Consider the following 15,725-nt stretch of genomic DNA (forward strand, 5'->3'; position numbering starts at 1 on the left):
ATCTATAACTCGTTCAATGTGGATTTGGATGTGGATGTACAGCTGAATTTGGATATATGGATGTGGTGATGTGTGCATGTTGGTGTGGACGTATAGAGCAGTTGATCATGATCTATAACTCGTTCAATGTGGATTTGGATGTAGATGTACAGCTGAATGTGGATATATGGATGTGGTGATGTGTGCATGTTGGTGTGGACGTGTAGAGCAGTTGATCATGATCTATAACTCGTTCAATGTGGATGTACAGCTGAATGTGGATATAGGGAGGTGGTGATGTTTGCATTTTGGTGTGGACGTGTAGAGCAGTTGATCATGATCTATAACTCGTTCAATGTGGATTTGGATGTGGATGTACAGCTAAATGTGGATATAGGGATGTAATGATGTGTGCATGTTGGTGTGGACGTGGGGATTTGTATGTGAGGTAAGATGAGATTAGCTAAAATTGGGCTTAACGTTAAGGGCAAGATTGCTTTGTTTATGTGTGTTTGGCTGCTTGTACGACTTCAGACACTAGTTCAGCATGCTACGGTTTAACATGGATACCCAACTCAGATCCTACCGACTTCGAGACGACCGATCATTGTTTTGTCCACTTAATGTCAGTTCAAAACAATCTTTTAACGTCTTTTTGGTATGGCGCGACCAGGGAATCGAGCCACCGACCCTCTGCTCTCAGTGCACACGCCCTATCACAACACGGAGGAGGTGATGTGGATGTGAAACCGTTAATGTGGATGTGAAGTTCTTGATACAGATGTAGATGTGGAGATGTGAAAACAGTGAGGGGATGTATGTGAATGTGAAGTTGGTGGAGTTTATGTGGATGTGGATATGAAGCAGTGGATGTGGGCGTGGACGGGAACATGGACGTGTAAGTTGTTATGGACGTGGACGTGTTAGTTGTTATGGACGTGGGCGTGTAAGTTGTTATTGACGTGGACGTGTACGTTTTTATGGATGTGGACTAGAGCATATGAATATGGGGATGTCAATATGGAACTGTGATTGTGGATGTTAATGATATGGAAATTGGATCTGGAGTACGGACGTCTTTGCTGTGATGTGGATGTGAGGATATTGATTTGGAGTTGTGAGTTTTGATGTGAATTCGTAGATATGGAGCCATATGTTGAAGTGGATGTGTGTCTAGTTATTTATGGCACAGTCAGCGACCCAGGTGGTGGCAGACCTGGAGATATTGCTGAAGTAATATGTGTTCAACGTCATTCTGTTTACGTCACTGTTCTTTCTTGTTTCAACTTTCAACGTTTGAGGATATTCTCTCAATCGTCATTCATGCCGTTTCCATTTGCCAGGTATTGGAGATTATATTTTCTTATTTCTGACTTTCTCACTCACTTCGTTTTCTACGACACTCAGACTTTCGTGGCGGCGGATAACAACGTGTATCCCATTTATTCAAAAACCATCGTTAATCTAAACAGCCTGATCAGTTGTTAGTCCAGATATCTGAACATGACTCGATATATTGAAAATAGGGTGATCAGTCAGTTCTTCCATCATGCGTAATGTGAAATGACAAGAATGTTATGTGAAGTATGTTTTGTACCACAAAGTCTTTGCATATAATGAACAATAGATACTCAACACGCATCCTTTCAACAAAAGTACAAAAATACATTAATTTCTGCCTCCTTCACGCCTGATGGAAGATGCGATAAACGATAGGGTTGAAAAACAAGTCTTTTGTTAGAACTAGAATATTGTTTTGGTAACTGTTTCAAGCATTGTATAAATTTTCTTTCTTACAAACCTTTTAGGACACGTGCGGGGCGAACAATTGTGACTAATTAATCCCGAGGCAATATTTCTTTTCAATATTTTGGGGAATAATTTATATATTATTTTGATCATATTACCCATGGTGATATATTCCTAGTATATTAAAGTTGAATATAACACTATATTTAAAACTTGCACATTTTATCATCATCCTTAAAGAGACTACATAATGTTGGTATATCATACAAGAAATATACGACTCTTAAAACAATGCAGGTAGAAAAAAACAAAAAACAAACCCCTACTCACCGTTAATTTCTTAAATAAATACACGACAAACTAACTTTCGGCGACAGTAACAAGGAAGGATAAATTGAACGTATACACTACAAACTAGTCAGAAACTAAAACAGTCGGTTTGTGGCAAAAGGCAAAATAAGTTTTAAAAACATAATACAATGAACCAAATGAAAATTAAACTGTTATTTGACCAGGAGGTGACAAGTCATCATATCATTATATAAATATTTTGATGTAATATGTTTTTTCATCAGTGGTCAGTTCTACAGACATTGAAAAAGGCTCTGTTAAAATATCACGTATTCAATATATAAAATAGGATAACAAGATGAAACAAAAATGTCAACATGTAGTCACAATATGCAATTCACGCATCAATGATCTAGTCTTTATTGTATCAATCGCGTCAACAATATGGCTTAATACTGTGCCCTGCTTTATCGCCATTGCTCATCCTATACCACAATGACCCCTGTCTCCATGTTGAGTATTCTCGAAACAAAGTTCAAGAGAGGTCAATTGGAAGCCCCACTGTAGTCGTCGGTATTATTAGCAAACACAAGGCACCGAGAACAATAGGGAGTCGGACAACTTGTTATTTTGGATGCATGCGTGACATTTCGAAAGAGAGGTTCGCATATTTGCCATGCCTTTCCTGAATCTTGTCAATCACATTGGCGTCAAAAGGGACAGAAAAATTAAAGATATCAATGATTTCACTGGATTGAAAAAAAGGACAAGATCCGGTTTGTTGGGATGGATATGTCCAAGGCTGTAAACAGGCCTATTCTAAAGAATTTTGAATAAATTCACAAAATAAGCATTGACATGAAGAGCCTCCACGTTAATCAAATGCGCTTTGAGCATGATATTCAGTATCGAAAAGTGAAAATTATTGTATTATTATTATGGACAGATTAAAATAAAAAATGCAGGAAAGAGGGTTTGGGTGATCCTGGTACAGTCAGGCTGGTTATAGGCTCATCATCAGCTCAAGGCCCTTGTCCCCTCTACACGCGGCCCAGACAGCGAATGGGACTTCTCACAGGACTTCTCACCCTTATTGTCAGAAGGGCAGTATTCCTTGAAGCAGACCCGGGTACTCTCCCAATGTCAGTCAACAGATTGGGAGGTACCAAACCTAAGGCACCAAGAACAATGGGGAGTCGGACAACTTGGTACTTGGGATGCAAGCGTGACATGTCGATAGCAAGGTCTGCATATTTGCCATGTTTTTCCTGAATCTTGTTAATCACATTAGTTTGTTTGTTTGTTTGTTTGTTGTTTAACGCCGTTTAAGGTTTGTTGTTGGACCTCTGTGTCAAAACCACAATCATTGCAAAGACGGTAATAAAATGATCGAGCTACACCATCATGTCGCTTAAGATACTGTGTTTGTGCCCAAGCTGGGCATCCACTGACAATTAAATCCATTGCATAACCTACACTTCATATTTACATTTTAATGCAAAATCACACATTGACGGAGATTGGTGGGAAGTGACTGAGCAGCAAACAGAAAGCCTTCTGTTCCGCTTGCAGGCCAGCCGACTTCATCCAAGCGAAGGAATATACAGGGTTGCTGTACCTCCTAACACACTTCACATAAACTCGATGCAATGGTCCCCCCCTCCCCTTCCATATATGTCAAAGTGGATAATCCAATACGTAGAAGTATAACTTAGAGACCTATGTCACTGTTTGCAGCTATATTAAGTTTCTTGTGTCTTTGATTGCCTGCTACTGGTTGATGACAGAAAATACATTACTGCTCCGCTGGGCGAAAGTGTATATTGTGTGGTTGCTGTCTGAAGGGTAAAGATGGGTTCATTGCAAAGTTGGTTCCTGTTTTGTATTGTCCATACAACTATGGTAAAAAACGGTGAGTATTATACATAGCATATTATGTTTTATGTAAAATTTATGTGGAAAACTACAATGTATGTATTTAACGAAAGCACGAGGTAGGGTAAGGGCAACTGTTGGCTCACCAGAAATGCCATTGCTTGTATGAACAGAACAGAACACTTTGGTATGACAATTACCAGATACGATCACATGGTTGACAACCAACCTTTTTTCATACACTATCAAGTTTTGTTATTCTGGCATGTTCAAGTACACATGAATGACACAAATGGGCGCACCATTTATTTTTCAGCTTAAAAAAGCCCTATGTGTGAGCAATTCTGTGACATAAGATGTCATTCATTGAATGTCTGATGTCTTCTACATCTCGTAATTAGAAACGCATCTGTGGTCTAGTGGTAGAGTGTCCGCCTCCAGAGTGGAAAGTCCGGGGTTCGATCCCCGGCTGCGTCATACCAAAAGACGTCAAAAGATGGAACTTGTTGTTACCCTGTCTGGCTCTCGACATTAAGGGGCTAAAACAAGAACTGGTCGGCTCGGAGAGAGTACACTGTGTCTTAGTGGGGTACTCGTGTTAAACTGCGACATGGTATCTCAGTGTGCTAACACTGTAAATCGGCATCATATATAAGACTCAGTGTAATAATCTTGGACGCGATGTTAAACCCCATTTCACCTCACCTCACATCTAGTAGGATAGTCAGCTTGGTCCAAAGACTTGCTCATAGGTCCTGTGGTCAAAACGGGTCCTTACTTGTCCCTTCATATGGTGTTCCGTTTATACCTTGATGTAGGAATCTTCGAATAACTGGAGTGTAATACCTGCATTCTAATACGATAAATACCAAGGACCATTAGCTTCCATGGATTCGTTTTAAGCCCGAATCAAACAGCGTTAAATTAGCCCTCCTGTCAAATCACACACAGGAAGGGAACATCTGTGTTAAGTAGGTGGTAATGAGACGGTGCCGTCACTTCAGAAAACAGCACTGGTGAATGGGTTCCAGGTATTTATCATATCAGAATTGAGATGTCACACGATAACTTATGTTTTGCTGATATCCAAAGCCTTTGTCACGAACAGAAACACAAATTTAGATTTACTTTACGTTAAATATTTGGATGATGTTGCCATGTCCTTTGTTCTAATGTTTTTTTAGCAGATGTCAAGTAAAATAATGCGATGAGATTCAATAAGGTATTTGTGGGGAGAGACATAGAACTAGATACTGAAAAAGCACATTTAACACCGCTTTGGACAAGTTAATATCATATGTCAGCTTGTGGGAGGAAAGTAATGCAGATCTCAGACGTACGAGCAGGGGTATGATGCTAACCAACCTTGGAACATAATCGGTGCGATCATGGTTTCTGGCACGCCTAAAGAAGGCAACTGTGAACAGCGAATTGCGGCGCCTTAAACGAAATTGTCCCCGTGTCCCTGGCCATACCAGAACTCAACAGCAGTAGTGTTTTGTCCCTCAGCATCAAGCTGACACACGGTGAGATGACGGATATACTGTATAAAGAGACATAAAACAAACAGTTTCTGAGAGATGAGTCAGACATTTGTTTTGTTTTTTGTTTGTTTATTTGTAGTTTAATGCCGCACGCTGCAATATTACAGCTATATGACATCTTCCCGAGGCAAGAGAGTTAACTGACTTTAACAGTCCAGTTTCCACCCTTGACGCACTAGGCTAGTATTACTGGGCTCGATCGTAGCGCCACCAGTGGCTATTACCAGTCATGTCCCTTCTAAGCCTCTCCTATGGACCAATCAGATTCCACCACTCGTATCACTTGCGTTTGCTTCACACAAAATGGTGGTGCCCGGTCAGTTAGATCTGATCGACAATCACGATCTATATTCTGATAAAACGGGTCTTACATCGCGAAATGCATCAAATCACGTGAGCACCTTGATTAGAAACATGAAAACATTTGGAAAATAACTGCTGACAACGAGTTGGCGGTGAACATACTTTGCAAATCCTGCCATCGACCGAAATCTGTACGACAGTGTACGAACCGGATTTCGATTTCGGTGCGCCATTTTGATTTGACTATGCATAGACTCGTTAGTCCACGCAAAATGTAACTCCATAATACTAGCCTGGTTCGGCAAGGGTGGAAACTGGACTTTTATAGTCAGTTAACTCTCTTGCCTCAGGAAGATGGCTATATGACGGCGGTCTGTAAATGATCGAGCCTGGACCAGACAATCCAGTGATTGACATCATGAGCATTGATCCACGCAATTGGAATACGATGAAACGCTTTAACCAAGCCAGCGAGCCAAACCACCCGTTCCCGTTAGTCGCCTCTAACGACAAGTATAGTCACCTTTTATACCAAGCTTGGGTTTCTGAAGGCCTATTCTATCCCGGATCTTCACATTTGTTTTGAGAGATAGAAACCAACATGATTCAAATTGTCGGTACCTAAGTCACTCTATTGTACCTTTACTTGGAAAACCAGGACGAAAGAGCTGTAGTTTTCAATATTTAATCAATGTCCTCATGTGTCGATCGGTTTTCGTCCTTAGATTAGCATTAGGTCAGCATTTATTTTCACAACATATGTGGGAGCGTTACTCCCAGTTGTCGATCTCCGTTTGATTAAATCTCGGATGTCTGCAATCGAAGATCAAGTTAACTAATAGGTAGATAATAGAATGAAGTGCTAACCTTCAAATATTCATTTTATTTCTTCACAATCAATGATGACCCGACTGTTGACCCTCTGACATTGAGAACAATTAACCCGTGAAGATTCGGGTTAAAACAGGTCTTCAGGTTCTACTACACCAAATCAGAACCAGTTTGGACAGTGCGGTTTTCGTAGCAAGCCTTCATTGCAGATCGAGAGATATCTGCAGGCTGTGATTGGAGGATATTCTGTAATATTTTTATGTCTTTCAAATGAACATCCATTCAGTTATTAAAACTTATCATGTTTTTCTATATTTAGTACTGTCTTTTTCAAAATGATGACTTATGCTGAATGTGACCACAGCTATTTTCAAGTAGGTGACATTTGGTGCGAAACTAGGGGTGGTGTGTTTAGCTTCCTGTACTCGGAAAAGGAGCTAGCTAAGCTAGTCATTTTTTATTTTTTTATTGCTGCTCTAAGGCCAAACTGTGCACACACGTACAGGTAATAGCTGTTGAATGCTTAGTTATTTAAAAAAAACATATAACGTTACTCTAGAGGTCTATGGGAAAACATTTTTTTTTGGTTGTGTGTAACCTTTAGTAACCCAGCATGCTATTCGTAAGAGGCGACTTACGGGATCGGTTTGCCAGGCACGCTGACTTGGTGGATACATGTCATCAAATAAGAGGTATCTTCTCTCAAGTGGGACTACATTAAATTTACAAAAAAGATTAGGTTTATCTACTAAACATACGTGATGTCCATCTTTGTCTTTTTTATTTCACAAAACCATAAGTCCCAAACGAAACATGATGAATAAATTAGTTTGTTTGTTGTTTATGTCCGCACTTGGCAATCTTCAAGCCACAGTGGCATGTTAACAAACCAATGACTGATATTATGAGCAATATCCCAACCCGCTAGGTGCGATAACACGTAATCTGCCAATCTTGGAAAAATGTTCCATCATCAAAAGTAGAAACCATCTTCCCGAAGCACGGAAGTTAAATATTTTAAAAGTTCAGTTCCCACCCTTGCCGAACTCAGTTGGAATTATGGAGTTATATTTGGCTGGACTATCGAGTAAATACATTGTATAATCAAAATCCCGTAACGATATCGACATCCGGTTCAAGTACCATCAACTGGGCGTCGACAGATATTTTTCATATCTTTCCCTCTTTTTAATCAAGATGCTCAAGTGCACTTCGCGAGGTAAATTCCGTTTTATGACAATACAGATCTTCATTATCGATGAGATCGTCTTGTCTGGGCGCCGCCATTTTGCTTGGTCTGTGGTCTGAGGCCTATCGACATGACAGGTGAAACTGATTAGTCAGAAGGGAGGACAGCGTAAACAATGTCATGCACATGCAGTTCGATAATCCTTTGAAAAGTTTCTCATATTTGCATTGGAATTTATTTGTGCCTAATTCCTATGTAAAACACGCAGTCTGTTGTTAAACATGCCAGGAGTGGAGAATATGGAGCCTCACACATATTTCAAACACACGAGACTGTGAGTATCAACAGAAATCATTATCTTCGACCAAGCAAAACATTTATGTATTGTTTGCACATACAATACATGAGAAAATCCATGTTCTGGTACCAGTTTGAAGGCACACATTAACATTGATCTCCCATATAAATTTATATAAATAATCATATAAATAAAGTTTTCAAATTGACAAGCCGCAGCGAATAGATAGCCATGCATAGTAGGCTCTGCAACTGATGTTTTACTGACAATAAAAGAAACTGCCGGGCAAAAGAAAAAGTACATGGTGGCTAAAAATGAAACAAACAAGAAATTGTTATTCCATAGTGATGTGTTTGATACGGTTATCATAGTTGAGTTTTGGACCTTACGTTTGCATTGTTTCGGCGACTGTTTTCAGTCCAGTAACGTTTGATAATCTTTTGGTAAGATCACATTTTCAATTGAATACATTCCTTTGCCCGGAAGTGTAAGATTTAGCGTTATTGATAAACTGACCATCACGGAATTCAACATAGATGAAGTTTTAGGAAATTAAATACATAATAAGTAAGGATAAGATATATGGATGAACAACTTCCTTATTTCAATTAATTAGGAGCGACGTTTCGGTGTAGGTTCTGACACCTTTATCCAGCAAGTGAGTCAACTATGATTGACAAACTTATACAGGTATGAGGCGGTATTTATACAGTTGAGTAGATGGGTGATATAAGGTAAACCTTCACAACAGGTGAAGCCATTAGTATATGCAAAAGGATTATGACCGATTGGAGTCTTTGATGAGTTGATGGTACACAGGGGTATGAAACAGTCTTCATCGCGGTTGGCTGATGGTGGGAGTCTTTGATGAGTTTACGGTATGGAGGGGGAATGTAACAGCCTTCATCGCGGTTGGCTGATGGTGGGAGTCTTTGATGAGTTTACGGTATGGAGCGGGTATGTAACAGCCTTCATCACGGTTGGCTGATGGTTGGAGTTTTTGATGAGTTTACGGTATGGAGGGGGTATGTAACAGCCTTCATTGCGGCTTGCTGATGGTTTGAGTCTTTGATGAGTTTACAGTATGGAGGGGGAATGTTACAGCCTTCATCGCGGTTGGCTGATGGTTGGAGTCTTTGATGAGTTGATGGTATTGAGGGGGAATGTAACAGCCTTCATCGCGGTTGGCTAATGGTTTGAATCTTTGATGAGTTTACGGTATGGAAGGGGAATGTAACAGCCTTCATCGCGGTTGGCTGATGGTTGGAGTCTTTGATGAGTTTACAGTATGGAGGGGGTATGTAACAGCCTTCATCGCGGTTGGCTGATGGTTGGAGTCTTTGATGAGTTTACGGTATGGAGGGGGTATGTAACAGCCTTCATCGCTGTTGGCTGATGGTGGGAGTCTTTGATGAGTTTACGGTATGGAGGGGGTATGTAACAGCCTTCATCGCGGTTGGCTGATGGTTGGAGTCTTTGATGAGTTTACAGTATGGAGGGGGTATGTAACAGCCTTCATCGCTGTTGGCTGATGGTTGGAGTCTTTGATGAGTTTACGGTATGGAGGGGGTATGTAACAGCCTTCATCGCGGTTGGCTGATGGTTGGAGTCTTTGATGAGTTGATGGTATAGAGGGGGTATGTAACAGCCTTCATCGCGGTTGGCTGATGATTTGAGTCTTTGATGAGTTGATTGTTCGCAGAGGGAATGTAACAGCCTTCATTGCGGTTGGCTGATGGTTGGAGTCATGTTGATACCTGCTTGGAGTTTGTTCAATTTTGAAGTCGTTCAGGTGGGTTGTAAGGGCTTTGAGGCCGTGGGTTTGCTGATATATGCCATCTCTCCAAGTGAAGTATGTGGAACTGATACTCTAAGTTGACTCCAAGTCATCTCCATCATCTCATTACGGGTCACGTCAGGACGACCTTTCATTCGACCAATCAGAGCGTCGCTTACCACATCGGGAAGGACATTGAGCTCATCGTCAGAACTTCACTGGGTTGTATGCAATAGTACCTCAATTAACAGTGAATACATCATAACGAAATACGGTGAACCTGGGGGACGTGGAAATGAAATGAAGGTGGGTTTTCCTCTTGTTCGGATCAGGTCGTGGCTTGATTCGTTGGTTAAAATAATGACTACACCCCAAAGCAGCCGTATGTTTTCACGGGTGATTCTGGAATGTAGTACACAACACCGTGAAGTATTGTCGATGTTTTCAACTTTACAGGCGGCCTATTGGACCATTTAGCTTTGTCGTGGGTTTGAATCCGGGATTTGGCTTGTGAGTGCACCCTTTATTTCACAGTAAACATAATCAGGCTTGGCCACTTTAAGCTTTCCTTCCACCCGAACCATGTTCGAGTGACCGAGTGAGTATGGTTTTACGCCCCTTTTACAATATTCCAGCAATATAACGGCGGGAGACACACAAAAAAAGCCTCACACATTGTGCCCATGTCGGGAATTGAACCCTGGTCTTGGGCGTGACGAACGGTTTAACCACTAGGCTACCCCGGCTTTACACTAATCTTAAATGGCCTTGACGGTTACCTATTCTAACATTGGTCGTGTCTGTTCTCAGTCTACACCTTCTCGAACGTGGCGCTCCACAAGCCAGCCAGTCAGGACTCCTACCGAGAGATCTACCCACCATCTCACGCTGTGGATGGAAACAAAACTACATTTCTTCACTCAGACACAGTGGTGGCAGTCCCCTATCATTGGTGGGAAGTGGATCTCCTTAACTCCTACACCATACCCAGTGTCACCATCACCAGCAGAAATTGTTGCAGTAAGTAGTCAGGCATAATTTTCTATAATAAACTGCTGTTATCGGTATCTGGAAATAATAAAAGAGACAATCTTATTGGAATCTTTTACTCTTTGAGCGATGATCTGACAACCTATTATAGGAGATCGCATGTAATCACTAAATCTGTGTCGAAGTTTCTAAATGTTTGGTACGAATGAGCGAAGCATTCTGACCAGTCTATGTGATTTCGGCATCTCGAAAACGAACTTAAACGGCCAGTTCCAAATGCAAATGATATATACTAACATACTTTCGTTGTTACTTTATACAATCTGTCGTTGATACTTTTTACGTTTCTTGGGAGATGGTATAGCCTTGTGGTTAATGCGTTCTCTCATCCCCACATGGGTACAATGTGTGAAACGTATTTACGGTGTTCCTTGCCGTGAAATTGATGGAATATTGCAGAAAGCGGTGTTAAACCATACTGACTGCCGGCTTCCACACTCAAAAGTGACTACCATCAATGGAATATTTGTGTTTTGTGTCTTGTTTTGTTGAAATTGAAAAAGCCTAATCCAGAAATTGAAAACTGGAAAAAATAATCAGGGCGAATCTGAGAATTGAAGTCATTTTTTTTTATTACTTAAAGAAGCATTGGCAGTAAAGGTTTGAACCAAAATATAGTACCTATACATTCTTTTGAAACATGTGGGTATTTTATCTGTTGTGCGTTGTTTCCTTGATCAATACCTCTTCTCGAGAAAATCGGTTCAGCAACTTCACTACTGTTCACTGATACAGCTGAAACATTGCATCAGCGTAAAAGAAGAAACAATCAAAGAGGATACTTCAATTTTGCTTGTGTTAATCATTATTTCTTCTCCAGATAGCCGATTCCGAAACTTTACAATTGACCTCACATCTGATCACCTGCCCTCAGCACAAGTCACGCGACTTTGTCACTACTACCCGGGGAGTTTCACCCAATTCGCCACCCATACCATAGCATGTAATGAGACATTTACAGCACGAAAGGTCAAGGTCACTATGGATTCATCTGACGAGCGACCTCTTGATGTAAGCGAGGTCAAGGTTAAAGGTCTTCACGTGTGTGGAAGTAAGTAATGATTTATCTATAATATGTGGGCGCTGGTGGCACGTGGTCCCATGTACAGCGAACAAGTCGCAAATCAGGCGAAGTTCAGTGACGATGTACAGATGTACAGATTAAAATAAAAAATGCAGCAAAGAGGGTTTGGGGGATCCTGGCACAGTCAGGCTGGTTAGGCTCATCGTCAGCTCAATACCCTTGACCCCTCTACGCGGGGCCAACATAGCGAATGTGACGAATTCTCCGAAGGAAGCGCTTCCTTGTCAAACCAATTGAGAACTGTTCGGAGAATGTGAAGACTCCCCAACACTGCATCTGTATTACCCTGATTGTCAGAATTGCTGTATTCCTGGCAACAAACCCGAGTCACACTTTGACTGGTCCTGAGCAGCAAACAGGAAGCCTTCTGTTTCACTCTTAGGGCCATCCGACTTCATCCAAGTGAAGGGGGGCACCGGTGGCCCAGTCGTCTAAGGTGTCGCGATTCGCTGTGCAGAGTTGCGTCCCTTGGGCACGCCAGAAACCTATGATTGTGGGTTCGAATCCCGATTCGCCCGATTATGTTTCTAGGTTTGTCAGCACCATACACGCGCTCATGGGTTTCACCGAAGTGGTAAACGTCTGAGACCTGCATCTCTTCGGGCTTTCCTCCCACATTAAGCTGACAGTGAAGTACGGTGATGTAACTGGAATACTGTTAAAAGCGGCTTTAAACCCAACTCACTCACTCACACTCATCCAAGCGAAGGACTGGGCCCATTTGATACGACGTTTCGCTTGGTTGACACTCATTTCTCTACCGCCCAGCAGTACAGAACCATCAACAAACATAACACTGACATTGAGATGATGCTTCTCATACTTGGCTCGTTAAAGAAAACTGTGGAATGCCCTGTTTTCATCATGAGTCTTGACATGCTTCTCAAGAGGATCATCAGATAAATAAATGTGTGCAAACGAGCGAGGGTGGTTGGATCTGTTGTCTGACATGATTCTTCATGTGAGGGTGCCCTGAATTTCTTGTTTCGTCCAATCAACAACACCAAGCGAGCATTAAACTCTGAAAGTGGGATACGATGATCATGACATGCTTTTTACGGCAAGCATGGGTTGCTGAAGACCTATTCTACCCCGGATCTTCACGGGTCGCTGTAGGATGTAGAAACCCTCACGGCCTCTATACACCACGTTCCTCCATCATCCGTGAGTTCACACGGCCGCTTTGCAATGTAGCCGCTAGTTTTAACCACCGAATCAAGCCTCGGCCTGTTTCCGGACTGTTTCCGGCGAGAGGGATACCAGGGTTGAAACAATGTAGTTAATGGTTATAAGTATCTCGGCATAATGTTTAATTCAACACTAAATATGAACAAATGTGTATCTGACTTATCACTGCGAGGGAAACGAGCTTTACTTTATATAATGTCTGTTTCACATAAACTTGGAGTTATTACTCCAAAAGTATTTTTCAAATTATTTGATACTCAAATACAGCCAATTTTAGTGTATGGATCTGAAGTGTGGGGTTACCGAAGATATGAATGTTTAGAAAGAATTCACCTACTGGCATGTAAAAAGTTTCTTCGCGTTGGAATAGCAACACCAAATAATATGATATATGGAGAATGTGGAAGATACCCACTTTACATTAATTCACAAATAAAGTGTTTAAAATATTGGTTTAATATCATCCGTATGCCAGAACATAGGCTTCTGAAAAAAGCTTATAACATGCTCTTTCATTTAGATAGTATCGGTAAGGTTACATGGGTATCGCATATCAGTACACTATTATTCTCACAAGGATATGGGTATATATGGCTTAACCAATCTGTTGGTGATCAACATTTATTTCTAAATGATTTTCGTAAAATAACAATAAATATGTTTTATCAAGGGTGGCAATGCAACTTGGAAAACAGTTCACGTTATGATTTGTACAGAACATTTAAGACTCTATTAGAGCCAGAAAAAATATCTATCAGTTTTAACAAATAGTCACCTAAGAAATGGATATATTAAATACAGACTTGGCTTGTCAAAACTTATGATTAACTATGGACGGAATATATCACTTGAAAGAATACAAAGAATTTGTCCATTCTGTAACTCTGCAATAGAAGACGAAATACAATGTCCTTATTATGCAGAATTACGTACTAAATAATATATACCAGAATGTTTCTTATCTAAGTCGAGTAGAATAGCGTTTGTTTCTATTTTGTCATCGAATGATGCCGATGTAATGTTTAAACTGTCTTTATTTGTAAAACATGGGATGGAACTACGAAATAACATGTTGAGTGGAAATTCATAATTTTAATTACCTCACCCAAGAAAGTCCTCATGATTATCACCGATTGTTAAATGAATGTTATATTTATATATTTGTTGTTGTATCTCCCAATCTGTAAATTCTCACCCACTGTATTTATCTGAACTTGTATATGGGCCGATAGCCTTTGATACAATAAACGTCTTTGACTTTGACCTTTGACCACTGACCAATGAGCACTCACGTTACATTGGCATTTCTCGTGCATGTGACATAGTTTTGCTGCTATCTCCACACATTGTGTCAGTATCATGATCAGGCAGCGGTGGGTTTTGCTCAAGGCTCATGTACGAGTAGTGGCGGTCGGGTAGCCTAGTGGTTAAAGCGTTCGCTCGTCACGCCGAAGACCCGGGTTCGATTCCCGACATGGGTACAATGTGTGGAGCCCATTTCTGGTGTCCCCCGCCGTGATATTGCTGGAATATTGCTTAAAGCGGCGTAAAACCATACTCACTCACACATGTACAAGTAGGATTCTTTTAACTTCCGTGAATTACACACGCCCTCATTTCACTGCCTGACAATACACGCGTCATTATGACACCGCGGCCATGTGCATTCACGGGTGAATTATTCGCCCGTGAAGTATTTATGATGTATTATTTAGGAAAACAGATAAACAACAAATTCAAACTACAAACTATATTTTGTGATAAAATTTCAAACTTTTACACCGTCTCTAGATTACTGGCTGCAATTTACATTGAATGCTGGACTGAAACGCTCCGAGGTGCCGCTTGACCTGCCCGTCGTCGAATCTACACGAGCATGTGCCCAGCGGTGCCGGGAAGACATAGATTGTGACGCTTTTCAGACGATGACGTCAGCTAGTAGTGTGACGTGTCAACTTTTTATTGGTAGATCTGGTGATACTATCAGTGACACTAACTGGAAGTATTACAGTTTTTCAGGATGAAAGATAAATGTTGAGAGGTCATTCGTTATGTTGCTGAGTTATGACATTGGGAAATATCTGTAGAATGTCAAGACAATGGGTCAATATGCTACCACGCACTTGCACCAGGTATTTTCTTCCGTTGTTAAGAGATGGCGCTCTGTGACACGTTGAACACCCTGGCTACTGCCCACTGTGATTCACCGCCACTGTGTCTAGCGTCAGAGCGTCAGCCCGGAGAACGAAAGGTTCTGGGTAAGATCCCCGGCTGCGTCATACCAAAAGACGTTAAAAGATGGTACTTGTTTTTACCCTGTCTGGCGCTCGGCATTAAGGGACTAAAACAAGGACTGGTCGGCTCGGAGTCAGTATACTGTATGAGTGGGGTATTCGTGTTAAACTGCGGCATGGTATCTCAGTGTGCTAGCACTATAAATCGTCATCAGTCCGGACTAGTACAAGCAGCCACACACACACACGCTATATAAGTGCAATAATCTTGGACTCGACGTTAAACCCCATTTCACATCACCTCACCAACTGTGATTTTCGTCCTGTAACTTT

General features: G+C 41.2%; 1 protein-coding gene across 1 annotated transcript; it reads left to right on the top strand.

The window, feature by feature from the left end:
• Positions 1–3,870: 3,870 nt before the first annotated feature.
• LOC139448759 (fucolectin-like) lies at positions 3,871–15,182 on the top strand. Its single transcript, XM_071230299.1, has 4 exons — positions 3,871–3,931; positions 10,647–10,856; positions 11,707–11,937; positions 14,950–15,182. The coding sequence occupies exons 1-4, from the start codon at positions 3,871–3,873 to the stop codon at positions 15,180–15,182; spliced, it is 735 nt and encodes a 244-aa protein (XP_071086400.1).
• The last annotated feature ends 543 nt before the right edge of the window (positions 15,183–15,725 follow it).

Source organism: Haliotis cracherodii, unplaced genomic scaffold (genome assembly GCF_022045235.1).
Source record: "Haliotis cracherodii isolate W230 unplaced genomic scaffold, xgHalCrac1.p SCAF_10, whole genome shotgun sequence".
NCBI classification, from domain to species: Eukaryota; Metazoa; Mollusca; class Gastropoda; order Lepetellida; family Haliotidae; genus Haliotis; species Haliotis cracherodii.